The following is an 18820-nucleotide window of genomic DNA, read 5'->3' on the forward strand; positions in this document are numbered from 1 at the left end:
GCAGGTGTGGCGAGTTGCTGATTGACGACAGACACTCTGGCGCCGGTCAGCTCTTAAAGGGGGAGGGTGGATTTGTTTGCCTGCCACGCCCTGCACACTGCAGCCCTGAAGCTAGGCCTGACCACTTCTGCTTCATCTGTGCAACGCCCAGGGCTATGGAGAAGGCCAGGGAGAGAGCGCAGCGCTTCAGCGACGGTGACCTGAGGGTGCTGGTTGGCGCAGTGGAGCACAGGCGCCATGTTCTGTTCCCTGAAGGTGGCAGGAGGCCGCTGCCCAGCGCCTATCGGAAAGCCTGGAGGGAGGTGTCAAACAGGGTGACCTCCAACAGCGTGGTTGCCAGGACTCCTGTGCAATGCCGGAAAAAGTTCAACGACCTCACTCGGGTTGTCAGGGTGAGTACCCTTTCCAGTGTCCTCCTCATCCCTGCATGTGCACCTCACATTATGGGCAAAGGGACCTGAAAGCCCTAATGGCCAGCCCTCATCCAGCAGCTATGGGACTGTCATGAAAATCACTTGCACATTCAGCACTTTACACACTGTACAAGCTATTCGACCATGGGAGGCAGTACAGCCAAGATCAGGGCTTCACACTGTTAGGGCCAGTCCACCATGGGAGGCAGTGCAGACAAGATCAGGGCTTCACACTGTACTTAGAGGCCGTCCTTTCTCTTGCAGGCCAAGGTGGCGCACAACCGGAGGAAGCAGCGTGAGACCGGGGGAGGCTGTCCTGACCTCAAAGAGCTCTCCGACCTCGACCAGCGTGTGGAGCGCATTATGGCAGGCCGGCTGATTGGCCCCGTCGCCAGTGGAGATGCCGACCCTGTTCTGGGCCCCAATGGTAAGGGCATCACCTTTTTGACCTCTCTCTTTCCACTTGCGCCTCAGAACAGCATCCTTTGCCACTGTCCGACCAATGCAGTGCATGGCAGCACTCATGCCTCCCTCGCTGCCGCCCTGTCCTCACTCTAAAGCAACTCTTGTGCCTCCCTGCTTTCAGATGGTGAATTGCCAGGTGAGGAGGCGGGCCCTCAAGCTGCCACTGTCAGTGATTCAGAATTCGAGGAGGAGGAAGAGGAAGCCGGCCCATCAGTGCCACCCTCAGCCCAGGCAGCCCATGGCGATGAAGGGGACATGTCTTCCCTGGAGGGGAGCCGGGGGGAAGGGTCGGAGGAGAGTGAAGCTCCGGGGCCCAGCGGCCTGCAGCAACGCGGGAGGGGTGGGGAAGCTCGGCGGACTTCTCCCCAGAGGGTGAGTGCGGCCTCCAGTTCTGCGACGGTGAGCGCAGAGGAGGTGCGGCTCCTAGAGGAAATTGCCGTCCAGGCTGAGCGCAGGCACACTGAGCTCATGGCTGCAGTGGCAAGGATGCCTGACTCCACAGAGTCTGTGTCAAGGAGTGTGCAGGAATTCGGAGCAGCACAGGCCAGGAGTCTGCAGGACTTCGCGGCAGCACAGGCGGCTTCTAGCCAAGTGCTCAGTCGTGCCGTCCATTCACTGGCTGGTGTCATGCGGACACAGACCAGGGCCACACGGGCACTAACTGCTGCCACCCTCGCTGGATCGGCCAGGCATCGCCTGCAGCCCAGCAGTCTGTTCTTCAGCAGTTTGCTGCGCATGCTGCAGTGCTGGCCCGTGCGAGTGCCAATGTCTCAGGCGACCAGGGAGTACCTGTGATCTGTCAGGTTGGCACCATTCCTGCAGCCGACACTGCCACTCCTCCATTGCAGCTGCCACCAGCCACTGGACAGACTGCTGCCGCCCAAGCAGAGTTGGAGCAGTCAGCAGCCGGCCCCTCCAGGGCCAGAGCTGGTCCAGGCCGACCCCCAAGGGCATCTGCCGTCTCGCCATCTGACCCTCAGCAGCCTTCCCCCAGCCTTGCTGCAGCCACTGGGGTCCCATTGAGGAGGAGCTGCAGGGCGGGCAGGGGCCAGTCACGGATGCGAAAGGCATCACCCTCGTAGGGCAAAAAGTAGAAGGTCTGGCCAAATGCTTTGTGTTTGTTGAAAGGCCAAGACTGGTGTAGTTGTGTTTTTGGAAAGGCCGAGACTGGTGTAGTTGTGTTTTTGGAAAGGCCGAGACTGGTGTATTTCTTTTTTTTGAAAGGCCGACACTGTTCGTTTTGTGTTTTTTGAAAGGCCGAGACTGTTCGTTTTGTGTTTTTTGAGGGGGCTTCTCTCCATTAGTTTGTAATGTGGGAAGGGCAGAGGTTTCCAAGTAATAAATGTTCTTAAATCGCACTGCCCATGCTTTATTTTGCAAGTCCTGGTTGCCCTGCTCGGCTGAGGGCTTGTGGAGTGGCTACATTCATCTGGTGACATTGGCACAAGCCATTCCCTGAGAGGGGGCCTAGAACCGACGTTCAATAAGCCGCCGATGGGCGGCCCTTGAACTTTCTGCCTCCCTCCTGTGCTGGTCCTCCTCCTCCGGTGGTCCTCCAATCTCTGGTGGCAGTGGCTGAGTCCTGCGGATAGCCAGGTTGTGCAGCATGCAGCACACGACCACGAAATGGGAGACTCGCTCCGGCGAATATTGTAGGGCTCCTCCGGAACGATCCAAACAGCGGAACCGTTGCTTCAGGACGCCGATTGTTTGCTCAATGATGTTCCTGGTTGCTTGATGGCTGTCATTGTATCCCTCTTCAGCAGGGGTGCTGGGCGCACGGAGTGGGGTCATCAGCCAGGTGCACAAAGGATAGCCTTTGTCCCCGAGAAGCCATCCTTGTGGGTGAGGCTGGGCCTGGAACATGTCTGCCACAGAAGTCTGGCGCAGGATGAAGGCATCGTGGCTGCTGCCTGGAAAGCGGGCATTGACAGCTAGGTTGAGCTGCCTGTGGTCACACACCAGCTGAACGTTGAGCGAATGGTAGCCCTTCCGGTTGCGGTAATCCTCGGCATTCTCCAGAGGTGCCCGTAAAGCCACATGCGTGCAGTCAATGGCACCTTGCACCATGGGGAAGCCCGCTAATGCTGCAAAGCCCATTGCACGCTGTTGCTGCTTGACAAGGGCCATGGAGAAGGAGATGAACTGACGTCTCCTTCTGAAAAGGGCATTGGTCACCTGGCGGATGCAGCAATGCACGGCGAACTGGGAGATGTTGGAAATGTCCCCAGTAGTGGATTGGAAGGAGCCGGTGGCATAGAAGTTGAGAGCCACCATCACCTTCACTGCCACCGACAGAGACGTCCTGCTCCTCAGATGTGGCCGCAGATCACCGCCAAGCAGGTGGCAGATCTCAGTGACCACCGCCCTTCGGAATCGCAGCCTCCGAACACACTGCTCGTCAGACATGTTCAGATATGAGAACTGCTGGCGGTATTCCCTGGGTGGGTAAGGCCTCCTTTGCCGAAGCCTGTTGCCCCCTCTCCGTCTGGCCATGACTGCCACTCTCTCACGGCGTCTGTGAGCCCTTTGAATGCAATGGAGAAGGCCAACGTTTGCACCCATTGCAGCCCCCATTATATGTTTGCAATCAATGATATGACACTGAAGGTAAAGACAAGTGGAAAGCTGTGGCCTGAAGCCACAAGTACCTGTGCGAGTGTTGAGCCAAAGCAGAAAGCTCTCTACCTTTGTCTCTCTGCAAAGATCCGTCTCTCAAAAAGGAGTGTTGCAAAATGGCTGCCTTTTCTACTGCAGGAGGAGTGCCCTTTAATTTGCGCCCCCCGCGCCCCGCATCGACTGAGAACCGTTCCCCTCTACCAGTCGCTAGGGGCGACAGGCGCACAATAGGGCGGCGCCACTGAATTTCCGGTTTGGGGCGAACAAAGGGCGTTGCACGATGAAATGACGTCAGGATCTGCGCGCGCAGCTGAGCGCGCGCAAAGGCTTTGCGCCGCCGCTAAATCTTTAGTGAAGTTGAGGAGAGGCGCAGATCGCGCTGCGCCCGGCCGCTAGCCGCCTAGCGCCCAACATCTCCTCCTCCTAAGGCGCTAGCGGCTGGCGCAAACAACTGAATTTCTAGGCCTATATATTTTAAAATGATGTTGATGTGATTCTGCCATTACTTCTTCCACTGAGGTTTAGCTCTATCCTAAGCTGCTTCTTTCACTGCCATCTCCTGGCTACGCTGCAGAACTAACTCCCCAAAGTACTCTAGTACCACCTTGTGGCAGAAATGTTTTTGTGGCCGACAATATATATTATGTATTTTAAATAATTATATTCAGATCCTTAGTAATGACCTAAAATGAACTGTTACTAAGTAGGGATAATCAGACCTTCAGTAGGACACCATACACGGTGTAATATTGAAGGTTACATATTAAACAGGGTGACACTGCTGCATTTGTTTTTCTTTCTCTCAAGTGTAAGGCAAGTTAACATTCCTCTTTGGGACAATGTGTGGGTAAGGGTGTCATTTTATACATTGATAATCTCTGTCCTACTGGGCTGTTTATGATTTTAAAATCAGCAGTGGGAGTCTGAGCTGAACTCAGGACTTGGTATTTAAATATCACAGCGCTGGATGAGGGGAGCATGTTCCTACCAGCTGTGACTGTTAGCTCTTGCTCTGCTTCTCCTGCAGTCCAGCAAGGTAGATGCAAGGAGAGGTGATTTCAACATCAGCAGTGGCTTAAGTCAGAAGGGAGAGCTGCCATTAAAATATCACAGTATTGACCAAATTAATTATTTTGTTCAGGCAGTCAGCATGAGCAGGAATATTCTGATGTCAGTAAAGTTCTGCAGTTGAATAACCAGAAACGTGATTGTTCTCCAGGAACAATTCCATTTTTGCGCGCACTGGTCACTAACTTGAAACGATATCCTTAGCTGGAGAAAACAGGAGCTAGCCTTGTACTAAAAAAGACACAAAGACATTGTTCACACATACTCTAAGCATTATCTTCATCTTGAGAGTGCTGCTAGGACCAGAATTGTTCAACTGGAATCGCTGGTTCATAGTTAGGTCTTCAGCTTCCAGCAACTGTTTAAGAGGCAGGTTAAATGAACCTAGCGAGCATTGGTGATGGTCATCCTTAGCCTGGACAAAACAAACCACATAAACATTGAGTCTTCAAAGTGCCAAGCAACAGGTAATCCTTAAACAGAAACAACAAAATTACGCCCTGATTTTGTACTACAGGCAGTTGGAGGAGGTCAGGCTTTGGTGCTCCAACTCCAGGATGTTGTACACCGGCATTTCCAATTTCTGCAGATACATCAGGAAGAGGAGCTGGGTAGGGGCTAAGCAATTCCACGTAGGGAGGAATGGAGGGAGGTAAGATAAATTGAAAAGTGAGACACCTAAACTCAATACGGCACATCTCCTAGCAACTGGTTACAGAGTGGCACTGACAAAGGTCTGAAGCAGACGGTATACCCTGTATTTTGGCCAGGAAAGGGTGTGTCCAAGCAGGTAACTCAGCTAAAACAATTAAAAACATAATTCCCCTCTTTACGACCCTATCCACCCCAAACCATACCCCAGCTAAGAGATAAGCATTGGCACAAGTCCAGTGTAGTTTTCCTTTCCCTATTTCTCAGGAGGCATGTCGCTTGTATGCGCTTCTCGGCAATAGTGGCAAGATAATGAATTACCATTTAGGGAAACTGCAGGTCTGAATCAGTTCTCTTTCTGACACAGAGTACTGATAGCTCCAGGCATTGGCCAGACCCACCAACTGTCACTCACCAGAAGAAACTATTCATTTTGGTTTAAAAAGATCCCTATTCTGACATATGTTACAAGTTAAAATAAACACCATTTCCTCTGCTTAAATGTGTTTACAAGCCAGCTCATTGTTACTGATCATATATGATACTCCTAATTTTCCCAGCTCCGAATTCTGGTTTAAAATGTCACATTAATAAAATTAATGTTTATATTATGTTTTCAGGTAAACATTTCAAAATGGTTCCCATTCCTCATAGCTATTTTCAACAACAATTTGTATTTATATAGCGCCTTTAACGTAGCAAAACGTCTCAAGGCGCGTCACAGGAGTATTATAAGACAAAGAATTAAACACCGAGCCACATAAGGAGAAATTAGGGCAGATGACCAAAAGCTTGGTCAAAGTGATAGGTTTTAAGGAGCGTCTTAAAGGAGGAAAGAGAGATAGCGAGGTGGAGGGGGAATTCCAGAGGGCCCAGGCAACAGCAGGCATGGCCACCAATAGTTGAGCAATTATAATCAGGGATTCTCAAGAGGGCAGAATTAGAGGAGCGCAGATATCTCGGGGGGGTTGTGGAGCTGGAGATTAGAGAGATAGGGAGGGGCGAGGCCATGGAGGGATTTGAAAACAAGGATGAGAATTTTAAAATCGAGGCGTTGCTTAACCGGGAGCCAATTTAGGTCGACGAGCACAGGGGTGATGGGTGAACGGGACTTGGTGCGGGTTAGGACATGGGCAGCCGAGTTTTGGATGACCTCAAGTTTACATAGGGTAGACGTGGGAGGCCAGCCAGGTGTGCGTTGGGATAGTCAAGTCTAGAGGTAACAAAGTCATGGATGAGGGTTTCAGCAGCGGATGAGCTGAGGCAAGAGCAGAGACGGGTGATGTTACGGAGGTGGAAATAGGCAGTCTTAGATATGCCGCGGATATGGGGATGGAAGTTCATTTCAGGGTCAAATATGACACCAAGGTTGCGAACAGTGTGGTTCAGCCTTAGACAGATGTTAGAGAGAGGGATGGAGTCAGTGGCTAGGGAACGGAGTTTGTGGTGAGGAGCGAAAACAATGGCTTTCGTCTTCCCAATATTTATTTGGAGAAAATTTCTGCTCATCCAGAACTGGATGTTGGACAAGCAGTCTGACAATTTAGAGACCGTGCAGGGGTCGAGAGAAGTGGTGGTGAGGTAAAGCTGGGTGTCATCAGCATACATTAAAAAAAATGTTAATTTGTTCCTGGGATGTGGGCGTCGCTGGCAAGGTCAGCATTTATTGCCCATCCCTAGTTGCCCTTGAGAAGGTGGTGGTGAGCCGCTTTCTTGAACCGCTGCAGTCTGTGTGATGAAGGTACTCCCACAGTGCTGTTAGGTAGGGAGTTCCAGGATTTTGACCCAGCGACGACGAAGGATCGGCAATATATTTCCAAGTCAGGATGTTGTGTGACTTGGAGGGGAACTTGGAGGTGGTGGTGTTCCAATGCACCTGCTGCCCTTGTCCTTCTAGGTGGAAGAGATCGTGGGTTTGGGAGGTGCTGCCGAAGAAGCCTTGGTGAGTTTCTGCAGTGCATCTTGTAGATGGTACACACTGCAGCCACGTTATAAATGTTTAAGGTGGTGGATGGGGTGCCAATCAAGCCAGCTGCTTTGGTGGTGTCAAGCTTCTTGAGTGTTGTTGGAGCTGCACTCATCCAGGCAAGTGGAGAGTATTCCATCACACTCCTTACTTGTGGAAACTGACACTGTGTTTTCAGGTGATGTCGCCAAGAGGCAGCATGTAGATGAGAAGTAGCAGGGGGCCAAGGATAGATCCTTGGGGGACACCAGAGGTAACGATGCGCGAGCAGGAAGAGAAGCCATTGCAGGTGATTCTCTGGCTAGCAGAGCACTTGGAAAACAGTGACAGGATCGGACAAAGTCAACATGGATTTACAAAAGGTAAATCGTGCTTGACTAATCTACTGGAATTTTTTGAGGATGTAACTGGTAAAATAGATAAGGGAGAACCAGTGGATGTGGTGTATTTGGACTTTCAAAAGGCTTTCAATAAGGTCCCGCATAAGAGATTAGCGTGTAAAGTTAAGGCACATGGGATTGGGGGCAAGGTATTGACTTGGATAGAGAACTGGTTGGCAGACAGAAAGCAAAGAGTTGGAATAAACGGGTCTTTTTCTGAGTGGCAGGCAGTGACTAGTGGGGTACCGCAGGAATCGGTCCTTGGACCCCAGCTATTCACAATATAGATTAATGATCTAGAAAAGGGAACTAATATCTCCAAGTTTGCAGGCAACACAAAGCTGGGTGGGCATGTGTGCTGTGAGGAGGATGCCAAGAAACTCCAGGATGATTTGGACAGGTTGGGTGATTGGGCAGAAGCATGGCAGATGCAATATAACGTGGATAAATGCGAGGTTATCCACTTTGGTGTCCAAAACAGAAAAGCAGATTATTATCTGAATGGCAATAGATTGGGAGAAGGGGAAGTGCAACGAGACCTGGGTGTCCTTGTGCACCAGTCGCTGAAGGTAAGCATGCAGGTGCAGCAGGCGGTTAAGAAGGCAAATGGTATGTTGGCCTTTGTAGCGAGAGGGTTTGAGTACAGGAACAAGGATGTCTTGCTGCAGTTGTACAGGGCCTTGGTGAGACCACATCCTGAGTATTGTGTGCAGTTTTGGTCGCCTTATCTGAGGAAGGATGTTCTTGTCATGGAGGGAGTTCAGCGAAGATTCACCAGGCTGATACCTGGGATGGCAGGAATGATGTATGAGGAGAGATTGGGTTGATTGGGCTTATACTCGCTGGAGTTTAGAAGAATGAGAGGGGATCTCATTGAAACTTATAAAATTCTGACAGGACTGGACAGACTAGATGCAGGAAGGATGTTCCCGATGGTCGGGGAGTCCAGAACCAGGGGTCACAGTCTAAGGATAAGGGGTAAGCCATTTAGGACAGAAATGAGGAGGACTTTCTTCACCCAGAGAGTGGTGAACCTGTGGAATTCTCTACCACAGAAGGCAGTAGAGGCCAATTCATTAAATATATTCAAGAAGGAGTTGGATATATTTCTTAAGGCTAAAGGGATCAAGGGATATGGGGAGAAAGCAGGGACAGGGTACTGAATTTGGATGATCAGCCATGATCACATTGAATGGCGGAGCAGGTTCGAGGGACCGAATGGCCTACTCCTGCTCCTATGTTTCTATGATAAGAATGGAACCAGGCGAGTGCAGTCCCACCCAGCTGGACGACGGTGGAGAGGCGTTGGAGGAGGATGGAGTGGTCAACCGTGTCAAAGGCTGCAGACAAGTCAAGAAGGACGAGGAGGGATAGTTTACCTTTCTCACAGTCACAAAGGATGTCATCTGCAACTTTGATGAGAGCAGTTTCGGTACTGTGGCAGGGGCAGTAACCTGATTGGAGGGATTCAAATATGGAGTTGCGGGAAAGATGGGCACGGATTTGGGAGGAGACAACACGTTCAAGGACTTTGGAGAGGAAAGGGAGGTTGGAGATGGAGCGGTAATTTGCAAGGACGGAGGGGTCAAGTGAAGAGATCGCAAAGTCTCTGTTTGAAGAATGGACTCAGTCGAGAATATTTTTGTGGACTTTATGGGCTGAGGGTGTTTTCCCTGTGGTGGGATCGCCCTGTGCAGATGCATGGGGGACTGGTTTGTTAAAACTCCAGAGAACGCATGGCAGTTGGCTGTGACAAAAGAACTGTCAGTCATCCAGAATGTATGGGTTCGCCCGACAGTCCTGGAAAAAGGGGGCCATTGAACTTGAACTTATTAGAAAGCCACTCTAATATGCAAAAGCACTTCTCACCTCCATCTCAGAAAAGAAGCAGAACAATGAACCCACTGGCCTCAGCCAGCCGAAGAGGAGCCAGTTTTTCCCAACACAAAGACCGAAAGATATGTCCCAGACTTAGAGCCATTAATCCAATCATGGAATACTCATGGGTCCGATGATGACCCATCACTGATTAAGCACTGGCGTGCTTAGAAACAAAAGGATTTTAAAAATTGGCGCAAAAGATAGGGGTAGCCAGACTCTTTTAAAGATGGATTCTTTTCCACCATTCTTTCTCTCTCTCCACCAAGATCGGCCTAACAAGCAGTACCAGAGGAAGAAGCCGCTAAGCGAAGCGATCGAGACCGACAGTGTGTGGTGGTAAGCATAGTCTCGAGTGTCACAAGCCGGTAACCAGATATCCCAGGCAAGCTGAGTGAGGTCTAAGGGGCTCAGGGTTTTCCTCAGAAGTGAAGCTTTTGGGCTGTTCTGGGGCAGGAGCTTTGTTTGGTTCAGCCAGGCGAAGGGGCTTATGCGATTGGGTAATTCGTTGGTAGGGGTGGAATTAGAGTCCACCATAGCAACAAGAGAATTACTGCTCGTTATAGTCCCCAGTTGTGTACTGTATGTATGTTGTTTGTAACCTGGATTTTATTCTCCACAGAGACAGTGATTTCGTTTAGTAGTGCATGTTTTAGACAGTGTATGTTAGACCAAATAAATATAAGTCTGATTTTTCACCGAAGCATTCCTGTCTGTGACTTGTTTCATTTACACTCTGAATAATAATTCCCGGGTATAGAACTTTCGTAAGGCAGGGGCGATTCGAACCGTCCGTCTAGCAATTGGGCTAGGATGAAAAACTGCTTACACAAGGGTTGGTTTTTTGAGGAGGTGGTGATGACGGCAGATGTGAGGGAGAAGGGGACAGGACCTGAGGAGAGAGAACTATTAACAATGTCAGCTAATATGGGAGCCATAAAAGAAAGTTGGGTGGTCAGCAGTTTGGTGGGAATAGGGTCGAGGGAGCAGGAAGTGGGTCTCATGGACAAGATGAGTGCGGAGAGAAACTGGAGAAAGATGCGAGTTTAGGGCAGGGGGGAATCTTCGAGGAAGTTTGGCTTGGTGGGCTAGGGGAAGGAAGGGAAGTGGCAGAGGCAGCTGAATGGATGGTCTCAATCTTAGAGGCAAAGAAGTCCATGAGCTCCTCACTTGTCGGAGGCGAGGGTAGAGGAGACAGGGGAGAGGGGTTTAAGCAGACAGATAGCAGTAGAGAATAGAAGCCGGGTTTTATCTTTGCATTCCAGAATGATTGTGGAATAGTGAGCAATTTTGGCAGGCGAGAGCAGGACCCGATAATGTTTTACGTGGTCCAGCCAGATCTGTTGGTGAATGGTTAAACCAGTTGTCCGCCATATCCGTTCAAGTCTGCGTCCCTTGGACTTAAAGGAGCGAAGGTGGGGGCCGTACCGGAGGAATGGCCAGGGTGAGAGTCATTGAAACATACAAGATTCTGAAGGGGATTGACAGGGTAGATGCCGAGAGGTTGTTTCCCTGGCTGGAGTGTCTAGAACTAGGGGGCATAGTCTCAGGATAAGGGGTCAGCCATTTAAGACTGAGATGAGGAGGAATTTCTTCACTCAGAATGTTGTGAAAATTCTCTGCCCCAGAGGGCTGTGGATGCTGAGTCTTTGAGTATATTCAGGGCTGAGATAGATAGATTTTTGGACTCTAGGGGAATCACAGGATATGGAGATCGGGTGGGAAAGTGGTGTTGAGGTCGATGATCAGCCATGATCTTATTGAATGGCGGAGCAGGTTCAAGGGGCCGTATGGCCTACTCCTGCTCTTATTTCTTATGTTCTTATGTTAATAGGGACTAGGGCATCAAAAGGGTGTGGTTGAGCAGATCGGTAGCTGCAGAAATGTTGTGGTGAATGGCGGGCCAGAGGCTGGACAGTTGGGATTTTGTAAGTGCAGTTGTAAGAGAGTTGGGAGAGTTTTTTTTCCAGGGGCAAACACAGAAGGAAGTAGGGTGGCGGGGTGGGGAAGGAGAGAAGGGGTTGTGGGTGGAGAACGATGCGAGGAAGTGGTCAGAGATGGCCTTATCTGCGATTGACACGATGGGACTAATGAGGCCACGAGAGATGGCAAAGTCGAGGGGGTGGCCGTGAATATGGGTTGAGGAGTTTACATGGAGGGAGAACAAACGTTCTCCAATTACAGCATAAATTCACAAGAAAATACTCAAGTAAAAGCAAATAACTTGTACTACTGTGTGACGCTTCGTATGGACTCACTGTTTCAATGCTCTGTGTATACACTTTACTGGGTAAGGTGTACACCAACAATAGCAGAGGACAGATATGTGAGAACGTGACTAGCTGTGGTAGTGATACAGAAATTTGCATTTATTAGCTTAAATAAAAACAGAAAAGGCCATCGACCTGAAATGTTAACTCTAGTTTTTCTCTCCACAGATGCTGCCTGACCTGCTGAGTATTCCCAGCATTTTCCTTTATTTCAGATTTCCAGCATCCACAGTATTTTGGTTTATGTATTTATTAACTTTAGGCACAGCAGGCTATTTAAATGAAATATAAAATGTTATTTTCCTGTACATATAGAACGTAGCTCTCCTACAATATATGCATTCATGCAACCTTTAGATGCCATAAATTGGAAGTAATTCCAAAATGTTTAACTTGGTTTAAAATATTATTGGAAATGCTAGTATCCAGATTTCCTCTTTTGGGAGGGAGGGGTGGAGGGGAACTGTAGCTGTTCTGAAAAGGTTCAATATACAACTGAATTTCTAGCCTACAAAAATCTAGAAAGAATTACCTTTACTTAAATTTTGTTTCCTGCTGCAAACTTCAACAGAAATCCCGAATGTGCTGGTTCCAATAGTTGGTTAAGATAAAAGGTAACGTATTACAGTAAAAACCCTTCCGTTAAACAGCTTGCTCTTAAGCACTGTACCTCAATATCCAGGTCCACAGTCTGTGGATTATGGATGCGGAAAGTAAACGCCTCTTCCCAGACAGGTTCCGTGGTCCGATATCGGATCTGCAAATCGTGACAAGCAAGTCAATGTGATAAATAAACCAGCACCTCACTGATGGCAAACCCAGAGTATATGAATGGCAGACAATTTTACTGTAGGTCGCGGTTAATAAATAACCACCTGGCAACACACTTTCAGAACTAGTTCGATAAAATAAACTGTGCGTAAGTCAATATAAGGCATCGTCAAGTCGCTGGATTCAGATATCAATGAACCACTCAGGCTTTGAGTGTGAGCCTTCAGATTCAATTAGTGCGTGTAAAACACTTTGAGGAATCCCCGATTCTATGTAATAGACAACTCAACGTAATTTGTTTTTGTCACGAATCAGGTGGTCATTCCTCCAGACCGCTCTGCAGTTGAGCAGAGACAGTCACGCTTTGTATATTGAGGAAGGGCATATCTCATTGCTGGCCACATAGCGACCAAGGAGGATGGAGTCATTGGCAAGGTAACGTACTAAAACGTCCCAAGGTGCTTCACAGGAGCAGTATCAAACAAAATTTGCCACCGAGTCTCAGAAGGAGATATTAGGTCAGGTAGGTTTTAAGGAGCATCTTAAAAGGAGGAAAGAGAGGTAGAGAGGCGGAGAGGTTTAGGGAGGGAATTCCAGAGCTTAGGGCCGAGGCAGCTGAAGGCACAGCTGCTAATAGTGGAGCGATTAAAATTGGGGATGCGCAAGACGCCAGAATCTCCCTATCTCTGTAAACTGCTCCAGCCCTACAACCCTCAGATAATATCAGTGGTTAAAACATCAGAGATTGTGAGGCTCTGAGATGGCAAAGCCACTTAGTGCAGAAACTTAGGGAAGGAAGATCTCAGTGAGGAGGTTATCTGGGCATTTGAAAGGGCAATAAACAGCAAAAATTTGAAATAAGAAGCAGGAGGTATGAAAGAGGGTCAGGTGCTTGAAGGTGGAAAAGGAGCCAGAGGAGTGGGAGAGGAAGCTGAGGAGGGACTTGGTGATGAGAGCCATGCCGTTGTGATAGGGTCTTGTTGCTGGAGACATGGAGCATGGAATACAGAGGCTGAAGAGGGTAGAGTGGGACCAGGAGATGGTCAATGGGGAAGTGGGATTAGAAAGGGGGCTCCTAAGATCCAGAGAAAAAGGGGCCAAATTGTGAAATACCATAGAAGTTGACTTAATTGGTCATCATAAATAGAGGCCCTGATGATAACTAAAAGTGGGCTCCATGATAGAAAGATAGTTGCTTACCTTACTTTCATATGTGTTATGTCCCACTGACAGCTGGACAAATGGGTTAGGCTCACTGTTCATTTTCTTCCCAAACTGTAATGGAAGATGAAAAACTTTGGAAGTCAGCCAAGAAATCATAAATCCTTACCTGTTTATTAGTTGACACACACAAGGTATTCTATTTAAGCTTTGAAACTTCCCTCAATTTTCCCTCCCCTTCCAAGAATCTGAAATGGAATGGGATGGTGTAGTTGGAAGCATTAATGGGCTACAGAGGTAGTTGTCATGTTATTGGGTGGGAATCAAGATGCTGGACAACTGCACCAAACTGAAACATTTCCAACATTATATTTTTCACTTTATTTGTTCCAAAGGGGGTGGGGAGAGAAGAGCTTACCCCATCTTCTTCAAGGCCACATACCACATATGGAAAGAGCTCTGAATTGGCCATTAGAAAGTGTATGAGAGCAGACCACGTGTGACTCTCCATGAACTGAGCCTCCCCACAGCAGCACGCCCAGGTTTGGGAACACCACGGAATGAGAGGAATGGAACTAGAGCTCCTCCATTCCTCGGCACTGCCTGTTGGTGCTCCAATGCGGTGCATTAGTTAGCAATTACATTACTTGAAATTTGGTTAAAGGGTCTGCAACCAGGGCAAATGACACTTCATTTACAGGGCTGGTACGGTTTCCTTTTTTGTAATTGCAATTAATTGCTTATCAGAAGGAAAAGAAAGTTTGCAAAATCAGTTCTACATTAAATAAACCTGCATTTAATGTAATCTAACTTCAATTCTGTGGTCTCATGCCAATCTGAGGTAATTTCGAGTTAAGTAGTGTGAAATTCAAGTGAAAATTCATTGTATTTAACACTGATGGTAGTTTGTTAGCAAAATGAGGCTAAAATGTAGAGTCCAAACCAGCTATGCACACATACATCTGGACTTAGCTAAGGAGACCAATGAATTCAGGAGAGGAGAAGGGAAGAAAATTGACTGAAAAATAGATGGAGGGGGGAAAAAAGCACTAAATAAGAACATAAGAAATATGAGCAGGAGTAGGCCATTTGGCCCCTCAAGCCTGCTCCGCCATTTAATGAGATCATGGCTGATCTGATCTTGGGCTCAACTCCACTTCTCTGCCCGCTCCCCATAACCCATCACTCCCTTATTGTTCAAAAATCTGTCTATCTCCACCTTAAATATATTCAATGATCCAGCCTCCACGGCTCTCTGGGGCAGAGAATTCCACAGATTTACGACCCTCAGAAGAAATTCATCCTCATCTCGGTTTTAAATGGGCGACCCCTTATTCTGAAACTGTGTCCCTAGTTCTAGATTCCCCCATGAGGGGAAATATCTTCTCTGCATCTACCTTGTCGAGCCCCCTCAGTATTTTATATGTTTCAATATCACCTCTCATTCTTCTAAACTCCAATGAGTATAGGCCCGGCCTGCTCAACCTTTCTTCATAAGTCAACCCCTTCATCTCAGGAATCAACCTCGTGAACCTTCTCTGAACTGCCTCCAAGTATATCCCTCCTGAAATAAGGAGACCAAAACTGTATGCAGTACTCAAGGTGTGGTCTCACCAATACCCTGTACAGTTGTAGCAGGACTTCCCTGCTTTTATACTCCAACCCCCTTGAAATAAAGGCCAACATTCCATTTGCCTTCCTGATTACTTGCTGTACCTGCATGCTAGCTTTTTGTGTTTCATGCACAAGGACCCCCAGGTCCCTCTGTACCTCAGCATTTTGTAATCTCTCTCCATTTAAATAATAATTTGCTTCTTTATTTTTCTTACCAAAGTGGATAACCTCCCAATTTCCCACATTATACTCCATCTGCCAAATGTTTGCCCACTCACTTAGCCTGTCTATATCCCTTTGTAGATTCTTTGGGCTGGATTTTCATTGAGGAGTCGGGTAGGAGGCGGGACTACAACTTTCAGGGTTGTAGTCCCGCCTCCATCGAGTTCTAGCCAACCCACGCGATTTAGACTTGATTGATCTTGTTGAGCCCGCCCAGCAGGCTCAGCAGGCCAATTAAGGGCCACCCGGCAACAGGTGACGTCACAGATTGATATTTCATCTGTCAAGACCTTTTGACAGATGAAATATCAGCATTCGACAGCTTTTTGAAGCTGTCAAACACTGACAATCTGTACTACAAGTTAATTCCTTCCTCTCAGGCTGATTTAGAGATCTCTCCAGAACAGAAAGCTGAATGCTGCAATTTTTGACAGCTCGCGGCCATTCTGCTTTCTGTGCCGGTGAGATGAGGGACTCCCGAGACCTGAAGGGAGGAAGGCTGTAAAGGTATGTAAAACTTATTTAAACACTGTACACACACCAAACACACTTACCTTTGCACTCATACACCCATCACTCACCTGAACACCGGACATCTCGACCCCTCCAAGCCCTTCATCCCGACAGTCCGCCTCCTCTAATTTGGCGTGGTTTGGAGCCGTCGGGAATCCCACACTTCAACATTAAAAATAGGGATTAGGCTAAAAATTGCCTGTTAACTACCTGTTAACAGGCAGTTATTTGGCACTAATCCCCTTCCCGCCTCGGGGAGGTGGGTCCCAGTGCGGGGCGGGCACCCGCCTCCTTTAAAACTGGCATGGTGGCGGGTTGGGTGTGGGATGGGGTCGGGACCCCCAATTTCGGGATTTTAACCCCCCGCACGCCTCCAATCCCGCCTCCACGGCCCAATGAAAATCCTGCCTTTTGTGTCCTCTTCACAACTTGCTTTCCCACCTATGAAATAAATTATTTCATTTGTTTTTCTTATAAAATGAATGGAACTTCAGAATACAGTCAGGAATTAGACCCTGGCTAAGTCAAAGTAAAATTTGTTTCTACAGTTTAAGATAATTATTGATTATAATAGCTTGAGAAAAGTCCAGCATCTTGCTAGCAATTTCATTTTCGTTTTTTTAATAAAAATTACTTCAGTGTTATCGATTGCTAATAGCACAATCAGGAAGTCACAGTAATAAGAAGTCAGTCATGATGAATTATTTTTAAATTGTTTAAATAAAAATACAATTTGGCTTAAGCAGCGTCTATTTCCTGATTATATTCTGGAACTCCATTAATTTAAGAAAAAAAAATGATTCATGCAATGCTTTTTTTTCTCTTCCTCCATCTTTTTTCAGTCAGTTTTCTCCCCTCCCCTGAAGTCATTGACTTCTAGCTGGGATACAGTACCTCTGCCAAGTGTCCAGTATTCATGTGAGCCTTGAAGGTGAGGATTATACAAGTATTTGACCATTTGGCACATCATGGCTGATCGTGTCTTCACCTAAACCACATATACATATGTACACACACACTTTCAGTAAGGGTGGTTGGACCCTGATCAGCAGTGGGACCCCTGGTTGATTTTCTCCTCCTTAACCCAGGGATACTGAGGGCAAGTGTAAAGAAAGAACGAACTTGCATTTATATAGTGCCTTTCACAACCCTTAGGACATCCCAAAGCGCTTTACAGCCGATTAAGTACTTTTGAAGTAGTCACCGTTATAATGTACGAAATGTGGCAGCCAATTTGCACACAGCAAAGTCCCAGAAACAGCAATGAGATGATGACCAGACAATCTGTTTTAGTGATGTTGGTAGAGGAATAAATATTGGCCAGGACACTGGGGAGAACGCCCCTGCTCTTCTTCAAAGAATGCCATGGGATCTTTTACGTCCACCTGAGAGGGCAGACGGAGCCTCGGTTTAACGTCTCATCTGAAAGGCATCGCGTAATGCCCTGACACCCTGAATGAGATCAGCTAACACTTGCATGTGGTTTAGCTACTCATTCCCAACCAAAATATCAGCAATTGGGAGTCCCAAAGCTGCCCATCGTTATAACTCACGCATTTCAAACAACCATAATATTCCCTCTTTGGCTCAGTGAGGCAGTGCACTGACCAACTCGCCCTGCTCTAACCATGTCTACTTTATTATTAGAATCTGTAAGGCTGTAATTGTAGCGAGTTCTACTTTCCGAAATACTCCTCTCTCCTGGTTGAAAGAGGATAAAGTAGTAATCAGCATGCAAAAAGAGAAAACAGCCCAGTGTCTTTTGGGGTTGGGGGGGGCAAGTGGAGACATGCTTTCTGATTATAATTTAGCAACCAAAGTGAGAAATATCAAGTGAAGACAAGGTCAAGGCATGTCTGTGATGGCCTCTTCTTGTTTGCAGTCTAGCTCATTAATAAAGAATGGAAATTTGGTGAGGTTCTAGAGGTTGCTACTGTGCATTTGATTCCACCCCAATATGAGTCAACATCTTGAGAGAAAGTGGCATGGGGAGAAAATTAGGGGGGGGGGGGGGAAGAGAGAAAAAGGACTTTGTTCTCATTTGTGAAATATATTGGAACCAGACATTTTGAGCACAGATAATACACAACAGATTCAAACAATGAACTAGCTTCAAGATTGTTTTAAACCTACATGAACACACAAAATTTAACATGGTAAAACAAGAGTTTCATAAAGAATGAAGTTAACAAGATGCTACTATTGGTTACTGAAAAGTTAATTTGAGTCAATTCAAGACATATAACAAGGCCTGAAAATTCTTCCACAGTTTCTGTTTCTTTAATTGTCTCCATTATAGAAGCAAGAACCATATTTCTAGCTCTTCCAAATTTTTTTACATCAGAAATTACAGAAAATGCATAAATAACAATCACCATTGTCCTGACAGATTCTCTCTAATACACAGTAACTCATTCACTGGGTTAGTTAGCAAATTATCATTGATCTTACTGAAGGCCACAAAAAGTCACTGATTTCAGGTTGTATTTTATTTTGTTGTGCCCAAAAGTAGCAATTCATCTAAATCTTAATCTTTACAGACCCCCCAGTGCAGTGCATAGTCCTCGGAAGACGCCAGCTGGTGTCAGTACTGCACCTGGACAGAATGGCTGCTGGAAGTGCCGTCACAACACTGGCAACTGGGCATCAAACTTTGTACATCAGCTGACTGCAAGTGACTCAGATCATGAAACCCACAAACCCAGAGGATCAGCAAGTTACATGGCCCAGTATCACAAGTAAAATTCCTCCCAACTCATCGTCTCCCCTCAAACCCATTCATCTTCTCCCCCCTCAGTCGCTCATCTTCTCCCCCCCTCAGTCACTCAT

The 18820-nt window shown here is 47.4% G+C and overlaps 1 protein-coding gene across 4 annotated transcripts in view; it reads right to left on the reverse strand.

Moving 5' to 3' along the window:
- Window positions 1–18820, reverse strand: part of LOC147117012 (extended synaptotagmin-2-like) — a 274396-nt gene that overhangs the window by 22272 nt on the left and 233304 nt on the right. For all 4 annotated transcript variants that reach the window (XM_085987566.1, XM_085987564.1, XM_085987563.1 and 1 more), the window contains 3 exons: window positions 13682–13756; window positions 12381–12467; window positions 4831–4980 (listed from right to left, as the gene is read on the reverse strand). In XM_085987566.1, the coding sequence (XP_085843692.1) occupies window positions 4831–4980; window positions 12381–12467; window positions 13682–13756 (312 nt within the window). The remainder of the gene's footprint in view (window positions 1–4830; window positions 4981–12380; window positions 12468–13681; window positions 13757–18820) is intronic.

This window comes from Somniosus microcephalus, chromosome 5 (genome assembly GCF_052327205.1).
Source record: "Somniosus microcephalus isolate GS21.2 chromosome 5, FLI_Smic_1.0, whole genome shotgun sequence".
NCBI lineage: Eukaryota > Metazoa > Chordata > Chondrichthyes > Squaliformes > Somniosidae > Somniosus > Somniosus microcephalus.